Source organism: Clinocottus analis, unplaced genomic scaffold, assembly GCF_023055335.1.
Source record: "Clinocottus analis isolate CAN_PGR_092001 unplaced genomic scaffold, fCliAna1.0.p SCAF_55, whole genome shotgun sequence".
In the NCBI taxonomy this organism is placed as follows: domain Eukaryota; kingdom Metazoa; phylum Chordata; class Actinopteri; order Perciformes; family Cottidae; genus Clinocottus; species Clinocottus analis.
Window position 1 is genome coordinate 100,001 of NW_027176213.1, and position 20,000 is coordinate 120,000.

General features: G+C 43.7%; 1 protein-coding gene across 2 annotated transcripts in view; it reads left to right on the forward strand.

Annotated features, from left to right (window-relative positions):
* The window catches only part of ubr2 (ubiquitin protein ligase E3 component n-recognin 2), a 38,297-nt gene that overhangs the window by 8,825 nt on the left and 9,472 nt on the right, over positions 1 to 20,000 (forward strand). For both annotated transcript variants that reach the window (XM_068601841.1, XM_068601842.1), the window contains exons 6-39: positions 228 to 367; positions 549 to 687; positions 790 to 852; positions 1,071 to 1,191; positions 1,266 to 1,373; positions 2,639 to 2,727; positions 3,852 to 3,950; positions 5,324 to 5,487; positions 5,661 to 5,760; positions 6,006 to 6,134; positions 6,310 to 6,493; positions 6,624 to 6,685; positions 8,367 to 8,477; positions 9,122 to 9,187; positions 10,777 to 10,893; positions 11,006 to 11,069; positions 11,275 to 11,399; positions 11,512 to 11,564; positions 12,868 to 12,970; positions 13,051 to 13,099; positions 13,189 to 13,343; positions 14,882 to 14,984; positions 15,247 to 15,356; positions 15,816 to 15,899; positions 15,984 to 16,165; positions 17,021 to 17,223; positions 17,314 to 17,407; positions 17,552 to 17,713; positions 18,009 to 18,097; positions 18,174 to 18,234; positions 18,319 to 18,467; positions 18,631 to 18,686; positions 18,841 to 18,937; positions 19,070 to 19,137. In XM_068601841.1, coding sequence (XP_068457942.1) covers positions 228 to 367; positions 549 to 687; positions 790 to 852; positions 1,071 to 1,191; positions 1,266 to 1,373; positions 2,639 to 2,727; positions 3,852 to 3,950; positions 5,324 to 5,487; positions 5,661 to 5,760; positions 6,006 to 6,134; positions 6,310 to 6,493; positions 6,624 to 6,685; positions 8,367 to 8,477; positions 9,122 to 9,187; positions 10,777 to 10,893; positions 11,006 to 11,069; positions 11,275 to 11,399; positions 11,512 to 11,564; positions 12,868 to 12,970; positions 13,051 to 13,099; positions 13,189 to 13,343; positions 14,882 to 14,984; positions 15,247 to 15,356; positions 15,816 to 15,899; positions 15,984 to 16,165; positions 17,021 to 17,223; positions 17,314 to 17,407; positions 17,552 to 17,713; positions 18,009 to 18,097; positions 18,174 to 18,234; positions 18,319 to 18,467; positions 18,631 to 18,686; positions 18,841 to 18,937; positions 19,070 to 19,137 — 3,699 coding nt within the window. The remainder of the gene's footprint in view (positions 1 to 227; positions 368 to 548; positions 688 to 789; positions 853 to 1,070; positions 1,192 to 1,265; positions 1,374 to 2,638; positions 2,728 to 3,851; positions 3,951 to 5,323; positions 5,488 to 5,660; positions 5,761 to 6,005; positions 6,135 to 6,309; positions 6,494 to 6,623; positions 6,686 to 8,366; positions 8,478 to 9,121; positions 9,188 to 10,776; positions 10,894 to 11,005; positions 11,070 to 11,274; positions 11,400 to 11,511; positions 11,565 to 12,867; positions 12,971 to 13,050; positions 13,100 to 13,188; positions 13,344 to 14,881; positions 14,985 to 15,246; positions 15,357 to 15,815; positions 15,900 to 15,983; positions 16,166 to 17,020; positions 17,224 to 17,313; positions 17,408 to 17,551; positions 17,714 to 18,008; positions 18,098 to 18,173; positions 18,235 to 18,318; positions 18,468 to 18,630; positions 18,687 to 18,840; positions 18,938 to 19,069; positions 19,138 to 20,000) is intronic.

The following is a 20,000-nucleotide window of genomic DNA, read 5'->3' on the forward strand; positions in this document are numbered from 1 at the left end:
ACCTGTCTGTCCCTCAGGGTAACCTGTCTGTCTCTACCTGTCTGTCCCTCAGGGTAACCTGTCTGTCTCTACCTGTCTGTCCCTCAGGGTAACCTGTCTGTCCCTACCTGTCTGTCCCTCAGGGTAACCTGTCTGTCTCTACCTGTCTGTCCCTCAGGGTAACCTGTCTGTCTCCACCTGTCTGTCCCCCAGGGTAACCTGTCTGTCTCCACCTGTCTGTCCCTCAGGATCCTGTCTCACTGCTTCCTGCTGACATGGCTGCTCGTGGTTTCAGCATCTTCTCCATCCTCCTGAAGTACGCTGTGGACCTGCTGACCTGGAACCAGGAGAACCAGGAGAACCTGCTGCCTGCAGGACTAGAGCCCCCGTACGCACGCACACATACACACACACGCACACACACATGCACACAAAGTGACGCACACACACACACACACACTGTGGGTGTAATGAACTAAGCAGCCCGTTGGTGGCGCTAACAGCTCTCTACACTATATTATAAATGTGTGTGTGTGTGTGTGTGTGTGTGTGTGTGTGTGTAAGAGCAGGAGCAGACAGGACACATACTACTGCATGCTGTTTAATGATGAAGTGCACACGTATGAGCAGGTGATCTACACGCTGCAGAAAGCCGTCAACTGCAGCCAGAAGGAGGCCGTCAGCTTCGCCACCACCGTGGACCGAGACGTCAGTACTACACACCTCACACACCTGTGTGTAGACATACCTACACACCTCACACACCTGTGTGTAGAGATATCTGAGAGAGAGATTGTGTGTGTGTTGCAGGGCAGGAAGTCGGTTCGGTACGGAGACTTCCAGTTCTGTGACCAGGCCAAGTCTGTAATAGTGGTGAGTGTGTGACATCACAGAGACATGCAGGAGTACAATATATTGTGTATAATATATAATGTATAACATGTGACCTCACCCCCACAGAGGAACACCAGCTGGCAGTCCAAGCCTCGGCGGATATATAATATATAACATATAATGTACAATATATAATATAATGTATTATATATAATGTATTATATATAATGTATAATATATAACATTTAACCCCACAGAGGAACACTGGCCGGCAGTCCAAGCCTCTGCGGGTTCAGGTGATGCACTCGTCGGTCGTTGCTCACCAGTGTTTCGCTCTGAGGGCTCTCAGCTGGTTGGGTCAAATCATTCAGTACTCTGGTAAGTCTGGCGCTCATTACTCATAATCATGCACTTCATTACTCATAATGCCTCACTGTGTGTCCCTGTTGCAGATGGGCTGAGGAGGGTCCTGTGTGAGGTCGGCCTGCAGAAAGGTCCAGAAGGAGAGTATTCGTCTCTAGTGGACAAGCTGATGCTCAACGACTCCAAGATGTGGAAAGGTATTACTGGTGTACTTATATACAAAGTATATACTATTTATATACCCAGTATATACTCATTGTATGAGCAGGTGGTAAATTAACCCACATATATATATCTTTATTTAAAAGGGACCGCGTACAGTTAAAACATGAATGTATTACCATTTGATGCACAGTACCGGATTTTAACTATCGCTTATTCGCATCTGCAGTCCTCTTGAACAGGAAAACCTGCTTTGTTTCTAAATGTGTTTAATGTAGTGTCTAAGTGTGTTTAATGTGGTCTCTTAGTGTGTTTAATGTGGTGTCTAAGTGTGTTTAATGTGGTATCTAAGTGTGTTTAATGTGCTCTCTAAGTGTGTTTAAAGTGTTTTTAAGTGTGTTTGATGTGGTGTCTAAGTGTGTTTAATCTGGTCTTTAAGTGTGTTTAATGTGCTCTCTAAGTGTGTTTAAAGTGTTTTTAAGTGTGTTTAATGTGGTGTCTAAGTGTATTTAATGTGGTATCTAAGTGTGTTTAATGTGGTGTCTAAGTGTGTTTAATGTGGTGTCTAAGTGTATTTAAAGTGGTCTCTAAGTGTGTTTAATGTGGTCTCTAAGTGTGTTTAATGTGGTCTCTAAGTGTGTTTAATGTGGTCTCTAAGTGTGTTTAATGTGGTGTCTAAGTGTGTTTAATGTGGTCTCTAAGTGTGTTTAATGTGGTCTCTAAGTGTGTTTAATGTGGTCTCTAAGTGTGTTTAATGTGGTGTCTAAGTGTATTTAAAGTGGTCTCTAAGTGTGTTTAATGTGGTGTCTAAGTGTATTTAAAGTGGTCTCTAAGTGTGTTTAATGTGGTCTCTAAGTGTGTTTAATGTGGTCTCTAAGTGTGTTTAATGTGGTCTCTAAGTGTGTTTAATGTGGTCTCTAAGTGTGTTTAATGTGGTCTCTAAGTGTGTTTAATGTGGTCTCTAAGTGTGTTTAATGTGGTGTCTAAGTGTATTTAAAGTGGTCTCTAAGTGTGTTTAATGTGGTGTCTAAGTGTATTTAAAGTGGTCTCTAAGTGTGTTTAATGTGGTGTCTAAGTGTATTTAAAGTGGTCTCTAAGTGTGTTTAATGTGGTCTCTAAGTGTGTTTAATGTGGTGTCTAAGTGTGTTTAATGTGGTCTCTAAGTGTGTTTAATGTGGTGTCTAAGTGTGTTTAATGTGGTCTCTAAGTGTGTTAAATGTGCTCTCTAAGTGTGTTTAAAGTGTTTTTAAGTGTGTTCTCTGAAGTGTGTACATGTAACAGGTGTGTGTTGTGTCTGTAGGAGCCAGGAACATCTACCACCAGCTGCTGATGAACAGCCTCCTCATGGACCTCAAGTACAAGAAGATCTTTGCCATCCAGTTCGCCAAGGTAACGACACAGTATAGTACTATAGAATACACAGAATATACAGTATACTATATACTTACCACAGTATAGTACTATAGAATACACAGAATATACAGTATACTATATACTTACCACAGTATAGTACTATAGAATACACATATGTGTATATACCTTTTAGAGTTGTTAAAGTCATGTGGTCTGTAGTGTCAGTGGTAAAGTAATGTGGTCTGTAGTGTCAGTGGTAAAGTCATGTGGTCGGTGGTGTCAGTGGTAAAGTCATGTGGTCTGTGGTGTCAGGGTTAAAGTCATGTGGTCTGTAGTGTCAGTGGTAAAGTCATGTGGTCGGTGGTGTCAGGGTTAAAGCCATGTGGTCTGTAGTGTCCGGGTTAAAGTCATGTGGTCTGTGGTGTCAGTGGTAAAGTCATGTGGTCTGTGGTGTCAGTGGTAAGGTCATGTGGTATGTGGCGTCAGTGGTAAACTCATGTGGTCTGTGGTGTCAGGGTTAAAGTCATGTGGTCTGTAGTGTCAGTGGTAAAGTCATGTGGTCTGTGGTGTCAGGGTTAAAGTCATGTGGTCTGTAGTGTCCGGGTTAAAGTCATGTGGTCTGTGGTGCCAGTGGTAAAGTCATGTGGTCTGTGGTGTCAGGGTTAAAGTCATGTGGTCTGTAGTGTCCGGGTTAAAGTCATGTGGTCTGTGGTGCCAGTGGTAAAGTCATGTGGTCTGTGGTGTCAGTGGTAAAGTCATGTGGTCTGTGGTGTCAGGGTTAAAGTCATGTGGTCTGTAGTGTCCGGGTTAAAGTCATGTGGTCTGTGGTGCCAGTGGTAAAGTCATGTGGTCTGTGGTGTCAGGGTTAAAGTCATGTGGTCTGTAGTGTCCGGGTTAAAGTCATGTGGTCTGTGGTGCCAGTGGTAAAGTCATGTGGTCTGTGGTGTCAGGGTTAAAGTCATGTGGTCTGTAGTGTCCGGGTTAAAGTCATGTGGTCTGTGGTGCCAGTGGTAAAGTCATGTGGTCTGTGGTGTCAGGGTTAAAGTCATGTGGTCTGTAGTGTCCGGGTTAAAGTCATGTGGTCTGTGGTGCCAGTGGTAAAGTCATGTGGTCTGTGGTGTCAGTGGTAAAGTCATGTGGTCTGTGGTGTTTCCTTGTAGAACTACAGACGCCTGCAGACAGACTTCATGGAGGACGACCATGAGCGCCTGGTGTCGGTGACCTCGCTGTCGGTGCAGCTCTTCACCGTCCCCACCATGGTGAGTCCCTCACACACACCTGTCTGTCTAACACACCTGTCTGTCTCTCTCTGCCTGTCTACCGCTATTGGTGAGCTGGCAGTGCGACCACGTCACGGAGCACCAGGACCGTGAGTTCAGTCTGTCGTTGGGACACAATACATATAGATCTACATATCGAACTACATATAGAGTTACATATAGATCTACATATAGAGTTACATATAGAACTACATATAGAGTTACATATAGAACTACATATAGAACTACATATAGAGTTACATATAGAACTACATATAGAGTTACATATAGAACTACATATAGATTTATATATAGAACTACATATAGAACTACATATAGATTTATATATAGAACTACATATAGATTTATATATAGAACTACATATAGAACTACATATAGATTTATATATAGAACTACATATAGAACTACATATAGAGTTACATATAGAACTACATATAGAGTTACATATAGAACTACATATAGATCTACATATAGATTTATATATAGAACTACATATAGAGTTACATATAGAACTACATATAGATCTACATATAGATATATATAGATCTACATATATATTTATATTGAACTACATATAGATAATATATAGAACTACATATAGATGCATATAGATACATATAGATAAATATAGATCTACATATAGATAAATATAGATCTACATATAGATACATATAGATCTACATATAGATACATATAGATCTACGTATAGATACATATAGATCTACATATAGATACATATATATTTATATATATGAAGATCTACATATAGATATATAAAGATCTACATATAGATACATAAACATTCATATAGATACATAAATATACATATAGATACACAGACATACATATATATGTACACATAGACCTACATTTACATACATATAGATCTTATCGCTTTTATCCAAAGCAACTTACATTTTTGCTCCACACACCATAGACACAAGGAGCAAATAGGGGTTAAGTGTCTTGCTCAAGGACACATTGATGTGGATCGGCAGAGCCGGGGCGTGAACCACCGACCCTCTGATTTATTTACATATAGATCTACATATGGATACATCTATATTTATAGGGGTTAACCAGGACTAACTGGGGCTAACCAGGGCTAACTGGGGCTAACCGGGATTAACCAGGAATAACCAGTGCTAACCGGGGCTAACCAGGGCTAATCACGTCTAACCAGGAATAAGTAGGGCTAACCGGGGCTAACCAGGAATAACTAGTGCTAACCGGGGCTAACCAGGGCTAATCACGTCTAACCAGGAATAAGTAGGGCTAACCGGGGCTAACCAGGAATAACTAGGGCTAACCGGGGCTAACCAGGACTAACAGGGGCTGGGTGTGTGCTGCAGGCCCGGATGCTGATGGTGGAGGAAGACCTGATGACCACCATCATCAGGACCTTTGTAGACCACCTCCGCCACCGAGACCTGCAGGGCCGCTTCCAGTTTGACCGCTACACCGCCCAGCAGGCCTTCAAGTTCGGACGGGTCCAGAGCCTCATCGGGGACCTGAAGTGAGCACCAGTGACATGCTGGTTTATATCATTAACATGCTGGTTTATTCCATTAACATACTGGTTTATACCAGTGACATGCTGGTTTATACTACTGGTTTATACCAGTTACTGAGACTAATATCCCAGTTGTGCAGCTGTCCTAAACCAGTAAAACCAGTCCATGTGTGCAGGTACGTGCTCATCAGTCGTCCCTCTGAGTGGAGCGATCAGCTCAGGATGAAGTTTCTAGAAGGTCTGGATGCTTTTCTGGAGCTGCTCAAGTGTATGCAGGTAACCTAGACCTGTCTGTCTGTAGCTGTCTTTATGTCTGTAGCTGTCTGTCTGTAGCTGAATTTGTGTCTGTAGCTGTATTTCTGTCTGTGTGTCTGTAGTTGACGGTCTGTGGCTGTCTTGCTGTCTGCAGTTGTCTTTATGTCTGTGGTTGTATTTCTGTCTGTAGCTGTCTGTCTGTGGTTGTCTGTCTGTAGCTGTCTTTCTGTCTATAGCTGTCTGTCTGAACCTGTCTGTCTCTCCAGGGTATGGACCCGGTGGTGAGACAGGTGGGCCAGCACATAGAGATGGAGCCTGAGTGGGAGGCAGCGTTCACTCTGCAGATGAAACTGACTCACATCATCTCCATGATCCAGGAGTGGTGCTCCACTGATGTGAGACTGTCCTACTACTACTTATGTAGTACTTATACAAGTACTACATACTGTATAGAAGTACCACATACTGAAGTACATGAATAATACAGCCGCTGTTCTCCCCGTTCCCCTTTTACATTCAGGTTCAAACAAAGGTGAAACCAATGTAACTGTGTTTCTCCTCCACCCTCAGGAGCGCGTGCTGACGGAGGCCTACAGGAAGTGTCTGCGCGCGCTCAGTCTCTGTCACGGCGGCCTGCCAGACGGGGAGCAGCCAATCAGCTTGAGCCTAGCGGGTCACAGTGTGGAGACCTTCAGGTACCAGGTGTCTCAAGACAAGGTGTCCATACACCTCCCAGTCTGCAGGCTGCTGGCAGGTAAACATGTAACACACGCAGTTACACACACTGTTACACACATAGTAACACACACTGTTACACACTCAGTTACACACACACACACACATCATCAACATGTCCACACATTGATGATCTTTGTCCTCCTCAGGTCTTCATGTTCTGCTCAGCAGGACAGAAGTCGCGTCTCGTTTCCCTGAACAGCTTCCTCTGGTCAGTAACCCGTCTGTGGTATTTGAGTGTCAGTTAACCATTGGTTGTATAGAAGTCTATGCTTCATGAGTTAAAGCTGCATTCTCTCCTGACCACCAGGGAGCAACTCTTCTGGTTGTATAGAAGTCTATGCTTCATGTGTTAAAGCTGCATTCTCTCTCCTGACCACCAGGGAGCAACTCTTCTGGTTGTATAGAAGTCTATGCTTCATGTGTTAAAGCTGCATTCTCTCTCCTGACCACCAGGGGGCGACTCCTCTGGTTGTATAGAAGTCTATGTTTCATGAGTTAAAGCTGCATTCTCTCCCTTGACCACCATGGGGCGACTCCTCTGGTTGTATAGAAGTCTATGCTTCATGTGTTAAAGCTGCAATCTCTCTCCTGACCACCAGGGGCGACTCCTCTGGTTGTATAGAAGTCTATATAAGTGACTCTACTTCTCTCTTGATGTATTCCCTCAGTAAACATTGTAAACATGAGTTTATATCTCAACCTCTAGTTTCTAGACTTCTTCTATACAGCATGATGTTCATTTAGTGCTTTATCTTCAGTTAAGGGCGATATACACTCTTGCAACTTCAACTGTGTCTGGCCACGCAGTCGGATTGACGGACTCGTTTTGGTTTATGGTTCCCACCTTTTCCGTACTCCAGACCAGCAGGTGGCGCAACGGCCATGGAGTCGATCTGCACGCCGACGTTCACGATATCTCCCTCCAGGAATTCACCTCCATCTTTGTGTCCTGATACTCGTCAGACGGGTTTTATAAACGCTCATATTTGACCTCTTCAGCCAAACGTTCTTCAACAGGATCCATTGTTCCTGTTTCTGCTGTGGCTTTTAAAAACAGAGGTATTATGCTGTGAAACCGGACATGAGAGACTCAGAAAGGACGTGGTTAGCGGACCAATCACAGCCTTGCTGCGGCGAATGGTTCGCGTAGCTTTGACGGATAGTCAGACATTTTGGGTGACGCACACAAGATGTCTGATTTGACCACGCAAAGGGTCCATGCGCGTCTTGTGTCTCTGCGTGAAACCCGAGTGTAAATCAGCCTTAAGAGTAACGGGTAAATCAAGCTCCTGAAAACAAGCAAACACTGGAAATGTAATTGTGTGGATAACAGATGTTAACCAATATAAATGTGTTTATCTATTGTGAGTTTTTAAACTAATAGCTGACGATATGAGCCCGAGTACTGATGTATTAAGTCACGCCCTTAAGAGGTTTATTGGTTAATAACTTCTAAACACAATGAGATATCAACAAAGTTGGAACTATCGTTTGATCACCTCGAACCAATAATGATCCACATAAGGTTTTGTAATAGTAGCGGACAAAAAAAATGATTTTCACAAAATGGCGGAAAATCTAAGTAGGTGGAGCCTCAGGGTCTCAATCACTCTTTTGTAGAGTAGACCCACCTGGACACGTGTGTCATATTTGGTAAAAGCGTGGGCTTTCACAACTAAAGGGGGCGCTAGAGAGACATTTTTTCCGACATTTGCCCGACACCCCAATCAGATTGGGATTTTCACTTTTCAGTCAGATAGGTGGGACATTTTTGAAACATGTAGGTTTTGCCCAAGCACCTCTTTTCCCTACGCAACGCCGTCCCATAATAATGTGTGTGTGTGTGTGTGTGTCTGTGTGTGTGTGTGTGTGTGTGTGTGTGTCTTCAGGGGGAACTCAGCCCACCACTCCTGATCGAACTCCCCCTCCGCTGTCTGGTTCTCTGTGCCCAGGTGCATGCTGGGATGTGGAGGAGGAACGGCTTCTCCCTGATCAACCAGGTGAGTCGATACCAGCTGATCAATGCTGACGTGATCAGTTTAAATCATGCGGGAGAAGACATCCCATAATACACATCCAGCAGTCACATGTATTATTAGTACAAACACAAATAATATGCTCAGTTATTTACGACTCAACTTTAACGAACCAGCTGAGACGCTCTGGTCCGTCTTCACTTCCTGTCCCCCTGAGCTCCTCACGACTCACAGGTCATGGAGTCTGTGGAGCTCCGCCTCTCACCGGGTTGGTGAGCTGTCCGTCAAATTTTGGTGTGAAACTACCAAATAAACACTGAGGAAATCCCTAAGGACCTACCCACCAAGTACAAAGAGTACATAGTACACACATACAGAGTACAGAGTACTCTGTATGTACATCCTCCTCGTGAGTAAAGTTGTGTTTTCACAAGAGAAGTGAAGAATTTCAACAATGAAGCTTCAATGTTTCAGCTTCAGTCCGATTATCACTTCACACTTGTGATGCCAATGCAGCCTCACTGCATTGAGAGCTGAGGTTGTGCTGCAATCAGAGATCCTTAGAACGTAAATCACTGAAAATATTTGTGTTCACTGACAAAACTGACAAAAATGAGCTGTTCTCTCTTTTTGATTTATGAATGAAGTTGTCTTGTTGTGTGTTTCAGATTTATTATTATCACAACGTCAAGTGCCGAGTGGAGATGTTCGACAAGGACATAATCATGCTGCAGGTAAATTATTATTATTATTATTGTTGTTGTTGTTGTTGTTGACCTGCTGGGCAACGATACACAGAATCATCTCGACTTGTTTTGTGTATTTTGTGTGTGGTCTCCTTTCTTTCAATCATTTTATTTTAAGTGTATGCAAGTTATAAATTACCTCAAACTAGACAACAAGAAACAACATGAAAAATAATACATAATGGCATAACAACTAACTACGGGAAACAGGACATAGATCAGACATAAATCTTTATCCTCCATATTGAACCGACTATAACACGTTTATATTAATGAATGTTGTGCACTTATGCCCTCGGGTTTAGTCTCTTGAATCCCAAAGCTCAACCTCTCATTTACAGCAGTTTATACCCAAAGAGTGAGTCTCAGCATGGCAGCTGGCTACAGGGAGCCAGACACACCTAACCAACCTAACTCCATATTGTATCGTCACGACAATTAAACCTTAATAAATATTGTGCACCTGTCCCTTCACCGAGTCACTTGGGTCCCAAGTTTGCAAAGCCTCTCTTCATACTGGGTCCGATCCATAACCTTCTTCATACTGGGTCCGATCCATAACCTTCTTCATACTGGGTCCGATCCATAACCTTCTTCATACTGGGTCCGATCCATAACCTTCTTCATACTGGGTCCGATCCATAACCTTCTTCATACTGGGTCCGATCCATAACCTTCTTCATACTGGCTCTGATCCATAACCTTCTTCATACTGGGTCCGATCCATAACCTTCTTCATACTGGGTCCGATCCATAACCTTCTTCATACTGGCTCTGATCCATAACCTTCTTCATACTGGCTCTGATCCATAACCTTCATACTGGCTCTGGTCCATAACCTGAAGCCCATCCTCCTCCTGAAGGTGATGACAAGACTTCTCCTTTATCTCCTGGCTCCACCCTTTATAACCTCGGTCAACACAGGAAGGAATAATATTTGTGTTATTAACAATTGCTGCATAAAAGGAGTGTTTTCTATTAACTGAAAACACTCCTTCACACTAATCCATGTGTTCATAATGAAGTTGCCACTAGTGTTTGTTTAACATTATTTAGGAATCATGACTTGATAATGAGTCTAATCATATTGATGTGGGTCCCCTCTGATGCATTTCTCAGTTGTGTGGACCAGAAACTGTATTGCAAATTAACCCATTTACCACTGGCAGTGTGTGTTTGTTTCTTTGTCTCCTGTCATTTACCACTGGCAGTGTGTGTTTGTTTCTTTGTCTCCTGTCATTTACCACTGGCAGTGTGTGTTTGTTTCTTTGTCTCCTGTCATTTACCACTGGCAGTGTGTGTTTGTTTCTTTGTCTCCTGTCATTTACCACTGGCAGTGTGTGTTTGTTTCTTTGTCTCCTGTCATTTACCACTGGCAGTGTGTGTTTGTTTCTTTGTCTCCTGTCATTTACCACTGGCAGTGTGTGTTTGTTTCTTTGTCTCCTGTCATTTACCACTGGCAGTGTGTGTTTGTTTCTTTGTCTCCTGTCATTTACCACTGGCAGTGTGTGTTTGTTTCTTTGTCTCCTGTCATTTACCACTGGCAGTGTGTGTTTGTTTCTTTGTCTCCTGTCCAGGCCGGAGCGGCCATGATGGATCCAAACCACTTCCTTATGATCGTCCTGAGTCGGTTTGAACTTTTTCACATTTTCAGCTCCGCAGACTGCAGGAAGAGATACAGAGAGGCTAACAAGGTCAGTACTGACTACTGACACGATAACCGACTGCAGTACAGATACTAACAAGGTCAGTCCTGACTCTACAACAGACTGCAGTACAGACACTAACAGGCTCTGCTGTTGACAGGATGTGGTCCAGCAGAACAACACTCTGATCGAGGAGATGCTTCACCTCATCATCATGGTGGTTGGTGAGTCGCATTCAAATGACAAAAAACAACACAACAACAACAACAACTGGGCTAACCTTAGTTTTAATTAGCGGATATGTTAATGACCCTTCTGCACTAATGGAAACCACGAGGTGCCGACTGCATCTGAAAGCTGACGTGTGTGTGTGTCTGTGTGTGTGTGTGTGTGGGTGGGTGTTGGTGGGTGGCTGGGTGTGGGCTACAGGTGAGCGCTACGTGTCAGGTGTTGGCCAGGTGGAACCCTCTGATGAAGTCAGAAGAGAAATCATCCATCAGCTGTCAATCAGACCGATGGCTCACAGCGAGCTGGTGAAGGCTCTGCCAGAGAATGTGAGTGTTTACCTGTCTGTCTGTTTACCTGTCTGTCTGTTTACCTATCTATCTGTGTACCTGTCTGTCTGTTTGACTGCAGACCTACATATAGTCCGTGTGTGTTCTTCAGGGGAACAAGGAGACGGGTCTGGAAAGAGTCATCGACAGCGTGGCTTCATTCAAGTCAGTTTCCGTCTACTATTGATCTACTACAAATCTACTATAGATCTACTACAAATCTACTAGAGATCTACTACAAATCTACTGCAGCTCTACTATAGATCTACTACAAATCTACTAGAGATCTACTACAAATCTACTGCAGCTCTACTATAGATCTACTACAGCTCTACTACAAATCTACTAGATATCTACTACAAATCTACTATAGATCTACTACAAATCTACTATAGATCTACTACAAATCTACTGCAGCTCTACTATAGATCTACTACAAATCTACTGCAGCTCTACTACAAATTTACTATAGATCCACTACAGATCTAATACAGATCTACTATAGATCTACTACAGATATACTATAGATCTAATACAGATCTACTATAGATCTACTACAGATATACAATAGATCTGCTACAGATATAATATATATCTAAGACAGATCTACTACAGATCTACTATAGATCTACTACAGATATACAATAGATCTGCTACAGATATAATATATATCTAAGACAGATCTACTACAGATCTACTATAGATCTACTACAGATATACAATAGATCTACTATAGATGTACTATATATCTAATACAGCTCTACTATAGATCTACTACAGCTCTACTACAAATTTACTATAGATCCACTACAGATCTAATACAGATCTACTATATATCTAATACAGATCTACTATAGATCTACTACAGATCTACTATAGATCTACTACAGATATACAATAGATCTACTACAGATCTACTATAGATCTAATACAGATCTACTATAGATCTACTACAGATCTAATACAGATCTACTATAGATGTACTACAGATATACAATAGATCTACTATATATCTAATACAGATCTACTATAGATCTACTACAGATCTACAATAGATCTACTACAGATATACTATATATCTAATACAGATCTGCTATAGATCTACTACAGATCTACTATAGATCTACTACAGATATACTATAGATCTAATACAGATCTACTATAGATCTACTACAGATCTATAATAGATCTACTACAGATATACTATATATCTAATACAGATCTACTATATATCTAATACAGATCTAATACAGATCTACTATAGATCTACTATATATCTAATACAGATCTACTATAGATCTACTACAGATCTACTACAGATATACTATAGATCTACTATATATCTAATACAGATCTACTATAGATCTACTACAGATCTACTACAGATATACTATAGATCTACTATAGATCTACTACAGATATACTATAGATCTACTATAGATCTAATACAGAGCCACTGTGTTAACAGGAAACCAGGTGTGACGGGACGAGGTCTGTATGAACTAAGACCCGAGTGGAACAAACACTTCAACCTCTATTTTCATCACTTCAGCAGAGCCGACCAGTCCAAGGTATACACTCTGATCAGTTGATTGATCAGGTGATGGTAACGGTTTGTGATGTCATGGTAACAGTGTGTGATGCGTTGCAGGCTGAGGAGGCTCAGAGGAAGCTGAGGAGACAGAATGCACAGACAACAGGTAAACACACATGTCTATCCCGTAGTTACACCTGTGTGATGATATTTCATGGTGGTAACGTGTGTGTGTGTGTGTGTGTGTGCACTCAGACCTCCCGCCTCCTCCCCCCCCCCGTCTCTGTCCTCTGTTCGGCAGCCTGGTGAACCTGCTTCAGTGTGATGTGCTGCTGGCCGTAGAGGACGCCGTGCTGCAGTGGGCTGCGGAGCCCACTGGGGCGGGCTGGACCGAGTCTATGCTGCAGAGGGTTAGGCACATACTACATATATGTATACCTTTATCGTATGTACATGTACACACGAGGACCTAACCCTATGGGGTGTACTAGAACCTCGGCCTATGGGTGTACTAGAACCTAACCCTATGGGTGTACTAGAACCTAACCCTATGGGTGTACTAGAACCTAACCCTATGGGTGTACTAGAACCTAACCGTATGGGTGTACTAGAACCTAACCGTATGGGTGTACTAGAACCTAACCCTATGGGTGTACTAGAACCTAACCGTATGGGTGTACTAGAACCTAACCGTATGGGTGTACTAGAACCTAACCCTATGGGTGTACTAGAACCTAGCCCTATGGGTGTACTAGAACCTAGCCCTATGGGTGTACAAGAACCTAAGCCTATGGGTGTACTAGAACCTAAGCCTATGGGTGTACTAGAACCTAGCCCTATGGGTGTACTAGAACCTAGCCCTATGGGTGTACTAGAACCTAAGCCTATGGGTGTACTAGAACCTAAGCCTATGGGTGTACTAGAACCTAACCCTATGGGTGTACTAGAACCTAAGCCTATGGGTGTACTAGAACCTAGCCCTATGGGTGTACTAGAACCTAACCCTATGGGTGTACTAGAACCAAACCATATGGGTGTACTAGAACCTAGCCCTATGGGTGTACTAGAACCTAGCCCTATGGGTGTACTAGAACCTAACCCTATGGGTGTACTAGAACCTAACCCTATGGGTGTACTAGAACCTAACCTATGGGTGTACTAGAACCTAACCCTATGGGTGTACTAGAACCTAACCTATGGGTGTACTAGAACCTAACCCTATGGGTGTACTAGAATGACTGTTCTCACTATCCTTTCTCTCTATGTATACTGTGTGAACACTGTGTATACTATGGGTGCACTGTGTGTATACTGTTTGTATACTGTGTGTATACTGTGTGTGTACTGTGTGCACTGTGTGTGTACTGTGTGCATTGTGTGTACACTGTGTGTGCATTGTGTGTACACTGTGTGTGCACTGTGTGTGTACTGTGTGCATTGTGTGTATACTGTGTGCATTGTGTGTATACTGTGTGTGTACTGTGTGCATTGTGTGTGTACTGTGTGCATTATGTGTATACTGTGTGCATTGTGTGTGTACTGTGTGCATTGTGTGTGTACTGTGTGCATTGTGTGTATACTGTGTGTGCACTGTGTGTGTACTATGCATTGTGTGTATACTGCGTATACTGTGTGTTTACTGTGTGTGTACTGTGTGCATTGTGTGTATACTGCGTATACTGTGTGTATACTGTGTGTGTACTGTGTGCATTGTGTGTATACTGTGTGTACTGTGTGTACTGTGTGCATTGTGTGCACTGTGTGTGTACTGTGTGTGTGCATTGTGTGTATACTGTGTGTGTACTGTGTGCATTGTGTGTATACTGTGTGTGTACTGTGTGCATTGTGTGTATACTGTGTGTGTACTGTGTGTACTGTGTGCACTGTGTGTGTACTGTGTGTATACTCTGTGTGCATTGTGTGTATACTGTGTGTGTACTGTGTACAGGTTCTTCATCTGGTGGGTGTGGCTCTTCTAGAGGAAGAGCAGCAGCTGGAAAGCAGCAGCAGAGACGATGACATCACATTTAACTACTCCTGCAAGATCACATGTCAGTACACACATCATATACACCCACTCAGTATATACACTCATGAGGTAGATACACGCATTCCAAACACACATTAGGTTGATACACACAGTATACATGTACTCCGGTTAGAGGACCTCACAACTGAGACTCTGCTCTTTGCGGATGATGTGAACTAGAGTCCTTCTCCAAGATGCACTACAATACAAGCAATAAACAGTGTGCGTGTGTTTGTGCGTGTGCGTGTGTGTGTGTGTGTGTGTGTGTGTGTGTGTGTTTTCAGGTCCAGGTGAAGCTCCCAGTACTTCAGGAAGTGCCCTGGCTCTGTTGGAGAGTCTGCAGAACGCTCCTCACCTGGAGGTTCACAAAGACATGATCACCTGGATCCTCAAGGTGATCGATGATGTCACACCCTAGAGATCTGTTCAGTTGAGGCGCTAATGAAAAATATTACAGTTAAATTATTTCACCATGGTCAACTTCACACAGTTTAGTTTGTTCTGTAAAAAGTATCAAAATATTCAAAATAATGTTTTGATAACGTTTAATCCACTTCTGCAAATACAATGTGTTTGGTGGACATAACTCTGGAGGTAGAGGACGTAGTTGTCCTCTCGTGGTGGACATAACTCTGGAGGTAGAGGACGTAGTTGTCCTCTCGTGGTGGACATAACTCTGGAGGTAGAGGACGTAGTTGTCCTCTCGTGGTGGACATAACTCTGGAGGTAGAGGACGTAGTTGTCCTCTCGTGGTGGACATAACTCTGGAGGTAGAGGACGTAGTTGTCCTCTCGTGGTGGACATGTGGAGACATTGTTCAGATGGAGACACAGAAGTTTGTTTGTGTCTTCAGACGTTTGCAAACATCAAAACAATGAGAGAACGAACGTCCTCCACCTTCACTGCCCCCGTCTGCCAGGGACAAGGACCAGAGGAGGTGAGGCGTCAAACATTGATGTTGTCTTTCACTGATGATGATGATGATGATGATGATGATGATGATGATGTCCTCTCTCTGCAGACAGTGCGAGACAAAGACAAGGCGGAGAGGAAGAGGAAGGCGGAGATGGCTCGTCTCCGGAGGGAGAAGATCATGGCTCAAATGTCTGAGATGCAGAAACATTTCATCAACGAGAACAAGGAACTTTTCCAACAGAGTCTGGAGGAGCTGGAGGCGTCCACGTCTGCTGCTGTAGACAACAGGTACACCTGGACACACACCTGCTGCTGTAGACAACAGGTACACCTGGACACACACCTGCTGCTGTAGACAACAGGTACACCTGGACACACACCTGCTGCTGTAGACAACAGGTACACCTGGACACACACCTGCTGCTGTAGACAACAGGTACACCTGGACATACACCTGCTGCTGTAGACAACAGGTACACCTGGACACACACCTGCTGCTGTAGACAACAGGTACACCTGGACACACACCTGCTGCTGTAGACAACAGGTACACCTGGACACACACCTGCTGCTGTAGACAACAGGTACACCTGGACACACACCTGCTGCTGTAGACAACAGGTACACCTGGACACACACCTGCTGCTGTAGACAACAGGTACACCTGGACACACACCTGCTGCTGTAGACAACAGGTACACCTGGACACAAGTCTGGGTCTTCTACGCCTTTTCTGAAGGCCGAGACGGATTCACAAAGTTATAACTATTTTCTAACTTTAAAAAAATATATTTATATTTTTTATAATTAAAAGTTATAGTTATTATCGGACATTATTCATAATGTCCTCCTCTTCTCCTTCATGTGCTCAAGGAGCAGATGAACACATGAAGGAGCTGGATCTGTGAAAAACTATAACATTATAAAATAACTCACTTTTAATTATACAAAATAAAACTATATATACTTTTTTTAATTATAAAATATTTAGAACTTTGTGATTCTGTTTAGACCTTCAGAGAAGGCTTACAAGGCCCTGATGGCCGCCACTGCTGTCCACACGTGTATACACCTGTGTATACCTGTCCACACCTGACCTGAAGGTTACATCAAAGAATAGTGAAGCATTTGCTCCCCTTCTAGTCCTCCCAGTTTGGAGTCCACCTGCGCTGCACAGGTGTGTGTCGGTCCCAGGAGAGTGGGCGGAGCTGAGCGCCGTCAGCTGGTGACCTGTATCCTGTGTCAGGAGGAGCAGGAGGTCAGAGGTCAAGGCAGAGCCATGGTGCTGGCGGCCTTCATCCAGAGATCAACAGTGTTGTCTAAAAACCGCCGATGCAACGACCCAGGTGGGCGGGGCCTCACTATGACATCATCGGGACAGCAGCCGCTTACTGCTAGTCCGTGTTGTTTGACAAATGCGTAAATGTGTGTTTTAGAGCGTCACGACCCTCTGTTCATGAACCCTGACCTGTCACTGGGGATCCACACGGCCAGCTGTGGACACATTATGCACGCCACCTGCTGGCAGAGGTGAGGCACTGCAGCTGCACCTTTTTTATAACAATACTAGCAATATCCATTTATACAGAGCTATATCCCAACAGAAGTTATTGTGTGTATGCGTGGACGTGCGTGTGTGTTTGCGTGTGTGTGTGTGTGTGGGCGGGCACTCAGGTACTTTGAGGCGGTGCAGTTGAAAGAGCAGAGACGTCAGCAGCGTCTACGAGGTCACACCAGCTACGATGTGGAAAACGGAGAGTTCCTGTGTCCGCTGTGCGAGTGTCTGAGCAACACTGTGATCCCTCTGCTGCCACACACACACACACCTGACTTCAGGTACGCACACCTGACTACATTTACGCACACACCTGGCTACAGGTACGCACACACCTGACGACAGGTACGCACACACCTGACGACAGGTACGCACACACCTGACTACAGGTACGCACACACCTGACTACAGGTACGCACACACCTGACTACAGGTACGCACACTTGACGACAGGTACGCACACACCTGCGACAGGTACGCACACACCTGGCTACAGGTACACACACACCTAACTACAGGTACACACACACCTGAGCACAAACACCTGGGCACAGGTCAACTCTCTTTTCCTCTCAGGCTCGATCATCCCAGTCTGGAGGCGTGGCTTAAAATGACCAATCAGCAAATAACAGCACTTCACTCCGCCCACAGGAAGCCGTCTGACGGTCAGTTACCTGTCAATCATTTAAAGGTTACACCTGTTTCTGTTTGATATTTGTTCATTAATAAAATATCTAACAGGTGTAGCAGAAGGGGCGGGGCCTGCTGTCCCTGAAGGATTCAGAGTGGACTTCACTCCACAGTGAGTTAACATTGGTACCACTCTACACCTGTTAGAACACACCTGGATGATGTCAGCAGGTGATGATGTCACCGTCTCTCCCAGGAACCCGTTCTCCAGCAGCGTCAGGGAAATGATCACCACCTTCAGCATGTCCACCTACAAGTTGGGACTGAAGCTGAACCCCAACGAGCAGGACCACCGGGTCCCAGTGCTGAGCTGGTCCACCTGCGCCTACACCATCCAGAGCACAGGTACACACACACCTGAGAGGTACAGACACACACACATGGAAGCTACACACACACACACCTGATAGGTACACATACACACACCTGATAGGTACACATACACACACCTGAGAGGTACACACACTTACACACACCTGACGTTGTGCTGACGTGCGTTTCTTTGCAGAGCGCCTCCTGATGGAAGAGGACAGGCCGCTGTTTGGAAGTTTACCTTGTCGACAGGTAACAAAGACAGACAGAGGGGCAGAGGGGCGGGGTTTTGGAGGGTTAGATGGAAACCTGCAGTGCACAGGTAGAGGAACGTTGGGTGAACGTTTGTCACCTGTTCACCAGGTAAATCATGAAGATATAAACTGTGTGTGTGTGTGTGTTACAGGATGACTGCTTAAGCGCTCTCACCAGGTTCAGTTCAGCCTGTTGGAGTGCGGCTCCACCAACAACAGTTCAGTCTCACTTCATCAGGCTGCTAGCAGGTGACACACAACACACAACACACAACACACATATACAGTTGCATACGGTATGTTTGTAATCAGTGTGTGTGTGTGTGTGTGTGTGTGTGTGTGTGTGTGTGTGTGTGTGTGTGTGTGTGTGTGTGTGTGTAGCCCTGGTTCCAGACTCTCAGGTAGAAAACAGTCTCTCTATCCTCGACATCGACATGTTTCACCTGCTGGTGAGTTTCTTCATCATTTTATATGAAGTTAGTAAATCCAGAGTTCCTGTTACATTGCAGTACATTACAGTACATTGTATTGCAGTACATTACAGTACATTGTATTGCAGTACATTACAGTACATTGTATTGCAGTACATTACAGTACATTGTATTGCAGTACATTACAGTACATTGTATTGCAGTACATTACAGTACATTGTATTGCAGTACATTACAGTACATTGTATTGCAGTACATTACAGTACATTGTATTGCAGTACATTACAGTACATTGTATTGCAGTACATTACAGTACATTGTATTGCAGTACATTACAGTACATTGTATTGCAGTACATTACAGTACATTACAGTACATTGTATTGCAGTACATTGTATTGCAGTACATTACAGTACATTACAGTACATTGTATTGCAGTACATTGTATTGCAGTACATTACAGTACATTGTATTGCAGTACATTGCAGTACATTACAGTACATTGTATTGCAGTACATTGTATTGCAGTACATTACAGTACATTGTATTGCAGTACATTGCAGTACATTACAGTACATTGTATTGCAGTACATTGCAGTACATTGTATTGCAGTACATTGTATTGCAGTACATTGCAGTACATTGTATTGCAGTACATTACAGTACATTGTATTGCAGTACATTGCAGTACATTACAGTACATTGTATTGCAGTACATTGTATTGCAGTACATTACAGTACATTGTATTGCAGTACATTGGAGTACATTACAGTACATTGTATTGCGGTACATTGCAGTACATTGTATTGCAGTACATTGGAGTACATTGCAGTACATTGTATTGCAGTACATTGTATTGCGGTACATTGCAGTACATTAC